At 38.5% G+C, this 9,096-nt stretch overlaps 1 protein-coding gene across 3 annotated transcripts in view; it reads left to right on the top strand.

Moving 5' to 3' along the window:
• Positions 1–201: 201 nt before the first annotated feature.
• RAP1GDS1 (Rap1 GTPase-GDP dissociation stimulator 1) overlaps positions 202–9,096 on the top strand; it is a 129,966-nt gene continuing 121,071 nt past the window's right edge. For all 3 annotated transcript variants that reach the window (XM_016211191.2, XM_016211190.2, XM_016211189.2), the window contains exon 1: positions 202–278. In XM_016211191.2, the coding sequence (XP_016066677.1) occupies positions 275–278 (4 nt within the window). In that variant the 5' untranslated portion in view covers positions 202–274. The remainder of the gene's footprint in view (positions 279–9,096) is intronic.

Genomic DNA, 9,096 nt, shown 5'->3' with positions numbered 1-9,096 from the left:
CCGCCCGCCCGCCCGCTCGGAGCCGCGCCCGCCGCAGGCTGCGCCTGCCGCCCCGCCCCGCCCCGCCCCGCCCCCTGCCGCTCGTCCCCGCCGCGGCCGCGCCGCTTGCAGCAGCAGCAGCAGTAGCAGCTGCTCCTCCCCGGCGGCGGTCCCCCGCGGGTCCCTCCCTGGCTGCGGGAGAAACCGAGGTAGAGGGAGGACACAGCGCCGCGCCGCGCCGCCAGCCCCGGAGACCTTCGCCTCGCCCCGCCGGCTCCTCACCCTCGGAAGGAACATGGGTAAGTCACCCTTCCTCCCCCGTCATCGCCTGACATTTTTCTCTCTCTCGGCGTGTTGCAGGGTGGGAAGCGTTTCTCGTGCAAAGTTGCCGGATTTCTCCTTTCTCCGGGTGTGAGACAGCGGCTCTTCCTCCGGGGAGAGTCGGCGCACGCGGGACGCACGCCGGGTCCGCGGGCTGGGAGGGTCCCGAGCGCGGGGTGGGTCGGGACCGCGGGGTCGGACCGCCGCCCACCTCGCCGCCTCGCCCGCACCTCGCCGCCTCGCCTCCCCTCCTCCATTCTTCCTGCCGGAGCCGGTGCCGGGGCACCGCGGAGCCTGCCTCGAGGGCTCGCATCCTTTGCCCCATCCGCCGTTCTCCCGAGGCCGCCCGCTTCCTTTCCCCCGCAGGCCGCCCGCTTCCTTTCCACCCGCGTCTGCCGGGCTGCGAGCTCGGGTCGCACCGCGAGAAAGACCACTTCACGGAACTTCCCTGGCAAGGCGACCTTTCCCCATCTTGGGGACGGCTCATTCCAAGGCGGGGAAGTGTGAGCAAGTAGTTTGCGAGGGTGATTTTACCACCTGCATGGAAATTATTTTCTTTTGGGGAGAGCGGACAACCCCATAGGTTGAAAGGATGACTTGTCAGAAGCCACGAGGAACGTGAGGCAGGATGGATGGAGAGCCGCTGGCTGTTGTTGGGTGACTACAACGTGCAAATATTCCCGAGCTCAACCCATTTACTGGGTTTCTTCGCCTGTCTACTGTAGCAGGAAACTGCACCTTATAGCCCGTTACCAAACTTAAATTAGTTATTCGTCCCCAGCTTCCCCTGCCTAAATCTACATAATCTGATTTTAGTTCCTTTGTATAGTTAATTTGAAGAGACTGGTTTTAAAGAAATATTTAAATGCAAATATGTTTTGTAAAACTACATGTAAATTTCCTAACATTTTTTTCCTAATTTGTTGCTTAACTGTTAAGTTCAGTAATTACAAAAACGTCTGGTGAATTCTGTAATGTAATTAAAAGCTGGAAGTTTTGTTTTTTTTTAATGGTAGCAATTGGGAATACCATACTAATTTCTACATGTTCCCCAGTTGGCTTTCACTCCTGTCTTATCATAATTTCCTCTTTTTAAAATGTACTCCATAGGCATCTGTCAACTCGGATTTTCGCCACCCCTCTGTGCAAGTTATTTTAAGCTGAAATGAGTGTGGTCCTTTCATCTGTCCTACAGTGTTCAGCATACCCAGTGTTAGGTCATGGCAACTCAGAATCTTCAAGGAAGTATCTAAATCTAGAAATGGTGTCCATGGAGCTTACTTGAAAAGCAAATGCTTCAAGGTCTGGTTCAGACCTTTGGCCATATATCTGGAAGAAGCCAGTGTTGCAGGAGGAGGTGGTATGAATGAAAAATGAATATAGGGCCCTGAATTTTATTTTCATTTATTCAGTATTTTCCCTTTTGATGTACTATTGGTCTGCTGAACAGATTTCTTTAAAAATTGGGTGGCCCATTTATATGTACTTAGTTTTTCCCTGAGAGTGTAATTTTTAAGTAATTATTAATATAAATTATTGGACACATTATGTCTTTCCCTTGAACATACAAAGATTTTCTTCTCAAATATAGGCCACCAGTTTTGTCTGTAAAATACATTTTTCCATGTTTCAAGGTGAGCTAAAAAAATCCATTTAACTAAAATTTTAACTTACAGTACCTTTTCAATGGGAAAAATCCAATTCTGTTGCGATTCTAGTGAATAAAAATACTTAAAACAAATGAAATTATTTACTCAAATAATAATTAATATTGAAAATCTTGAATGTTATTGCTTGATTTTAAAAAGACCAAATAGAAACCCATCTCTCATTTGAAGCTTCTCAGATAACTCTTTGATTAAATTAATCTCTCTCTCCATAGAGCTCTGTACCTTGTTGGAAGCTTTTTAGCACTTACATAATCTGCTTTATAATGGAGCTGTTTATGTGTCTGTGTTATGCATTTAGTCATGAGTTCCAGAAAATGAGAGTTGCCTTATTAATTTTTGTGTCCCCAACAGTGCTTTCCACATAGTAGGTATTCAGTAAATCTTTGGTGAATTGTTTAATTTAAAACTAATGTATTATTTTTAACTTGTGAACCTGGATGTATGGGCTCTAAACAAACATTTGGGTTGGTAGATGTAATGGAGGTGTGGAGGAAGCAAAACTGAGAAGTATAATTATACTATGACTGCTCCTCTAAAAAAAAGTTGGGTTGTCTCAGTGGTATGAGTTTTGGGGCAGCCTCCAGACAGGCCATTTCCTTCTACACTACTGTTTTCAATGGTAAGACAGTTGAGCGTATGATCAGTAGATACATACAATAATGTAAAATTGAAACCTTGAAAGCAATTTTATATTCTGAGCTAAGGAAGTTTTTATTAACTACTCATGTGCACATAAGAGGTGGAAGGTGTACTGATTAATGTTAGAGGAAAAATCACTTTTTAATCTGTCTTTCCAAAAAATAATTAAGGTGACTTTTAAAAAAGATAGTCTCTTGCCAGTGATTTTTCTCCATAAGAAAATGAAGGAAACATCCTGTGTAATTTTATGGACCATGCTGTTATTTTATGTATATATTCTATTGTAAATTAAACATGTATTCACCATTTATTGAATATCAGCCATATGCAATGTACTGTGGGAGGACAGATGAGTAAGACATTCATATTTCAGAGTGAGTTTAGGAATGGTTTTATAATTTTACATGGCATTTTGCATAAAGGATATCTTTACTGATGAATGGTTTTATGCCTTTTTATTTACTAATTGGTTTTTGTGAATTTGGAATTTCTCTAGTTATATGCATGCCTCTAATTTTACTCTTAATTCTTAGAGTTTTGTTTTTTTCTGTAAATATATATTTAGCAATATAGATGTCTTTTTTCCCTTGTGTTTTTAAGTCCTACCAGGAAAAATGTAACATACACAGGTGACTATAGTAGAAATACAGTAAAAATGATATTAAAAATAGCCTTTACATATATTACAGAGTCAAGGTGTATTGAAGATTTTAGAAAAATGATGTTATTTGAACCAAAGGTTGGGTAAGTTTCTGAAAGGTACAAATGAATGGAGACTTAATCAGGTTGGGGGTGGGAGAAGAGAAATGACATAAATGAAGATAGGCTGGGAACATTCAAGGAGTTTCCAAATATGACTGAATAGCCATGTTTGGCTGGAGCAAAAGGTAAGGAAATAGTGGGTGGCAGAGATGAAAAAGTATTAATAGGTAAAGACCAGATAATGGAGAACTGTAAATGCCAAGTTGAAGACGTTTTTGGATTTGAATTGTCTGTTGAGGGACTATTAAACATTTTTATGTAGTGAATTGGGAAGATTCAGAAGGTAGTTGTTGCAGTTTGGGTGAAAATATTTAATGGTCTGAACTAGGCTCAGGCAATGGGAATAGAATACTGTAAGTAAAGAACAGGATTAACTTGGCAACCAGTCGATCTGGAGTTGAGAAAGAGTCATACATTATCACCTTAGCAGTAATGAGAATGTGCAGTCTGTTAATATATTTAAGCCATTGGATAAAGAAACAGGAATAGTCAATTTTGGACCATTTGAGTTGGACTTTTTGGTCTGCCATTTAGATTATCTGCTCTTTGATGACAAAGACTTTCATATTAGGTTTTGAATACGTTTCTAACACTACTGTCTGGCCATAGCAACTATGCAGTAAAAATTTACTGACTGACTGAAACAAGGTACAAAGTATTTAACAGATAGTTATTTTAACTTTCGAGAAGATTCCAACTAAAGATCTGGAAGTTACCCACAAATATCCTGCTATGATATTTGAAGTTAGGTGGGAGGATGAGAGTCAGCAAAGAAAAAGAAGAATATTTGTCCAAAGTAAGACTTGAGGAATGCCCTGTCGTTAGGGGAAAGGAGTGGAATCATTTAACACTGAAAAAGACAGAAGTAGGTAGGAGTGAAAGACTAGAATTGGCCTATAGTTGGTTTCAAGAAAGAGCCAATCATCAAAAAGTTTGTTGCTTCAGAACAGTCAGAGTGATAAGGACTGAGAAAAGACTCTTAAGTAGATGTGGTTTGGTTGGTATATTACCCAGTATATATATTTTTAAAAAGCAGTTTTATGAGATGTGGTAAATACGGAGGTTAGTTATGAAGGCTAAGTGATAATGAGTAAGTGGAAATAGAATTGACTGTGTATGGTCATGCGCAGTTCCTTGTCCTGTTGAAAGATCTGTAAATTACCATAGATTTCTTTAACATTTTAAGGATGTTGCACTTTACATGGAAAGATACAAGCTGTTTTCTTTCCAGAGAATAATTTGTAATCTCACCATAGTGCCTCACATTTCTTTCACATGTCTTTGACTTAGTATGATAACTTATTTTTGCAATTATCTGTCATGCAGAGTGAGTTTAGGAATGGCTTTATAATTTGACATGACATTTTGCATAAAGGATATCTTTACTGGTGAATGGTTTTATCCCTTTTTATTTACTAATTAGTCTTAGTAAATTTGGAATTTCTCTGGTTATATGTATGTCTCTAATACTCTTAATTCTTGGAGTTTTTTTCTCTGTAAATATGTAGTTAGCAATATAGATGTGTTTTTTCCCCTTGTGTTTTTAAGTCCAAGAGTGGTTTCATGTATAAATAATTAAAAATAGTACTTTTACTTGCACTTTGCAAGTCAAAGTAGAGTGATAAAGTATTTCTGTAAGCTGGTAATCACTAAAATTAATGTTTTAAAAAGAGCGTAGATGACAGATTGACTGGTTCAATAATTTTCTTATGTTGGCATTATATTTTGTATATGCCCATTTTTTTCATATGGGAGAAAGGCTAAAATCTCTATCCTTGGAGAGTCCTATTCTGAAATCTCTAATACAATTGTTTGGAAAGCGATAATATCCTTAATTCATTTTGAGAACCATAGAGTTTTAACTTGCACAGTGGAATGTTGGAACTTCTAGCTGCCTTTGAAGAAGTATTGTGATTGCTCTCTCCAGAGATTCCAGACCACCTGAATTTGAACTTGGTTGTTCTGGAGTTATTGGTGTCACCACAGTAGCCATGAGAATTACCTAATTTTAATATCCACTCATAGTGGTCAGGAAGACACACACACACATCTGGGCTGTATCTTTGTATCTAGTAGATTATTAGACATCTCTACATGCATAATTCAAACTCATTGAGCTAAAAACTGAATTATTGTGTAATTTTTAATAATTATAACCAGAGGTATGCTGGTTAATATTTAACCCAAAGCACTTCTTCAAAAATCTCATTTGTGGTGGTGATTGATTTCCTGTGAATGCGTAGTTGGGAAGAGATGAGATGCAGCATTCCATTACATATAATATAATATAGGCATAACCTCATGAGCACAGATAAAAGTAAAATGTAATAAAATAATTAGTAATGAGTTTTGAGTAATGGCTGTTATAATAACTGCCTCACAAAGTTTCTGAAAACTTAGTAATCATATCTCATGGGCTGGTATAAGGGGGTCCCCAGTAAGTACACCATTGGATTAATAATTACCACTTATTTCTATTAAGAATTATTGATATCAGTTATATTTAGCTTTATTGTTTTTAATATTTTTAAATTTTAACTTTAATCCTGTCAACAATTCTATGAAGTGGATGACACTATCCTCATTTTACTGACTCAGAGGATGAAATAATTTATTCAAGGGGGTGCAACTCAGTCTCTAAAGTCCTGTTTAAGAGCGTGGTTCTCAAACTTCAGGTTGCATAAAAATCACCTGGAGAGCTCACTGGGAAAAAAATTTATTGGGCCCACCCTCAGACATTCTGATTCAGTAGGTGTGGGGTGAGTCAATAATTTGTGTTGTCAAGACATTCCCAGATATTGCTGCACTTTGAATGGCACCACCCACTGTGGAGAGGAAGTATGCAAACCTTTTACATAAGACCAGATGATAAGCATTTTAGGCTTTCTGCAGGCCAAGAGGCAAGATCAAAGATATTACATAGATAAAATAGAGACTATCCACAAGTTTTTTTATTGCTGAAATTCAAAATATAACATTAATTGAACACAAAGACTAAAATTCTTTTTCTGAGATTGCATCTTACTTAATTGGGATTCAGAGTTCCCCTAGCATCAACATTGATTGCAGATTTTACTTGTTAACGCAGATTGTAATGTGATTTTATGAACTTTGTCTTTGAAATATGTTTTCACACAGGTAAGTATTGCTATTAGTCCACAGGCATATGATTTTAATGAGCATATTCATTACATGGAAGGCATTTATATAATTCTTTTAGGTACTTCTCTTACTATTTGCCCTTTAGTATGCTATTACATTACAGATTAATCATTTCCAATTGAAAGTTAAGTAGAAGTTCCTTAATTGCATACTTAAATGCATTTAGATATATGGAAGTTTCTTTGGCACTTTAAATGAGGTTTGAAAAATACTGCTGGGACTGTAGTGGAGCTTTCAAAATACGTCTGTTGCAAACTTGTAAAAACATGGATATCTTGTGTCTTGCTTTAAGTTTTGATGGCACAAAAAAATCTATAAAGCAGATTATTATTTGTGATTCAAACAATGTTGTCAAAATGACTTAACATAGTCTGAGTTTCCCATACAAGCACTGTTTTGCCTTGACTTTCAGGTCAAATTCTAGGAAATATTATCAAATCCGCTACAAAATCTCATTCCCAAAGCCATTCATTGTTTGATAATAATGGTTGAGGCTTTTTTTTATTGTTCAGAAATTTTAATCTCCCCCTTAAGCTCAAATCACAGTAAAACTCTACATCTAAGCCATTAAACTGCCGAGTGGTAAGGAAAGTCAGGACATTCAGCTTCTTTTTCTTAATCAAAGTGCACAGAATTGACGATGGTTGTATCTTGAGTGTGAATTAAGTTGATACTACCAGTTGGATAATACATGATAGTTTAAAATATTTTATGCCTGCTGATGAATAATATAATGAAGGACCATAGGCTTTAAACACCTGATGTTTTTCACAAGCTTTGTAAGTTTATTCAGCTGACCTTTTTCTGTTCCTCTCATACTTACCATCATCAGTTGTAACATATCTTAGCAGATTCCGCTTCAGGTTTTCCTAATGATATTTTCTCAACTTTGAAAATATTTTTGCGTATTGTTGTTGTATGCAGGCTGTTTATATAGAGGGTAATTCTTCAGTCACTTCATGCTCAGCATTGATTTATCAAAAATAACAACACTAAGCAATATCATGCATATCTGTAAGCTCGTCAAAAACCAAGAAACCTCTCAAAATCAATATTTCTTTGGTTGCTGTAGTTAAAATACAATTTAATTAACTCACCATAAGTAAGCACCTTTTCTTGCTTGGCTAACAAAGGAGCCACACAAAAACTTACTTTGTAGCTTCATTTTCTTTTTTTAAATTTATCTTTATTGTTGAGAGTATTACAGGTGTTCCATTTCCCCCCCCCCAATGACCCTCTCCACTTCGCTTCCATCCCCTCTCCAGGCCTTCACCCCGTTATTAACTGTTTCTATGGGTTATGCATGTATGCATATAACTTCTTTGGCTAATCCCTTCCCACCCTCCACCCCCCTTCCCTCTTTCCTCTGAAATATGATGGTCTGTTGCATGCGTCAGTGTCTTTGGATCTATTTAGTTCCTCAGATTCTTTTGTTCATTAGCTGCTTCTTACAGCTTTTCCTGTAGTGTTGGTCTGGTGGTGATGAACTCCTTTAGCTTTTTCTTATCTGTGAAGCTCTTTATCTGACCTTCAATTCTAAATGATAGCTTTGCTGGGTAGAGCAGTCTCGGTTGTAGTTCTGTGTTTTTCATCGCTTTGAATATTTCTTGTCACTCTCTTCTGGCCTGCAAGGTTTCTGTTGAGAAATCAGCTGACAGTCGTATGGGTGCTCCCTTGTAGGTAACTAATTGCTTTTCTCCTGCAGCTTTTAAGAGTCTCTCTTTGTCTTTAACCTTTGTCATTTTAATTATGATGTTTCTTGCTGAGGGCCTCTTTGGGTTCCTCTTGTTTGGGGCCCTCTGCTTCCTGGACTTGTAAGTCTATTTCTTTTCCCAGGTAGGGGAAGTTTTCTGTAATTATTTTTTCAAATAGGTTTTCAATTCCTTGGTCTCTTTCTTCCCCTTCTGGCACCCCAATAATATGAATGTTGAACCTCTTGAAGTCCCAGAGGCTCCTTCTACTATCTTTGTATTTGTGGATTCTTTTTTCTTTTTGCTCTTCTGATTGGGTGTTTTTTGTTTCCTCATGTTCCAAATTGCTGATTTGATTCTCAACGTTCTCTGCTCTACTGTTGATTCCATGTAAAGTATTCATTTCATTTTGTGTAGCCTTCATTTCAAATTGGTACTTTATTATGTTATCGATTTTCTCAGTTATTCCCCTAATAGTCTGCTTAAATATCCTTATAAACAAAATTCTGAACTCTCTGTTAGCTTGCTTGGATCTATTTCATTTAGTTCCTCTTCTAGAGATTTCTTCTGTTCTTTCCTTTGTGACATGTTTCTTTGCCTCCACATTTTGGCTACTTCCTGGTGTTTGTTTCTATGTATTACGTAGAGCTGCTGTGTCTCCTGGAATTTGTAGAGTGGTTTTGTGTAGTAGGTGTCCTGTAGGGTCCAGTGGCTCAGCCTCCCCAGTCACCTGAGCTGGGCCTTCTAGGTGCTCCCCTGTGTGGGCTGTGTGCACTGTCCTGTTGTAGTTGAGCCTTGGTTGCTGTTGGCGTCCCTGGGAGGAATTGACTCCCAGGCCAGTCAGCTGTGAGGACCAGCTGCTACTACAGCCA

This window comes from Miniopterus natalensis, chromosome 1 (assembly GCF_054644295.1).
Source record: "Miniopterus natalensis isolate mMinNat1 chromosome 1, mMinNat1.hap1, whole genome shotgun sequence".
Taxonomy (NCBI): Eukaryota; Metazoa; Chordata; class Mammalia; order Chiroptera; family Miniopteridae; genus Miniopterus; species Miniopterus natalensis.
The sequence above is the reverse complement of the archived record's forward strand: the minus strand, read 5'-3'. Positions and strand labels throughout refer to the sequence as shown.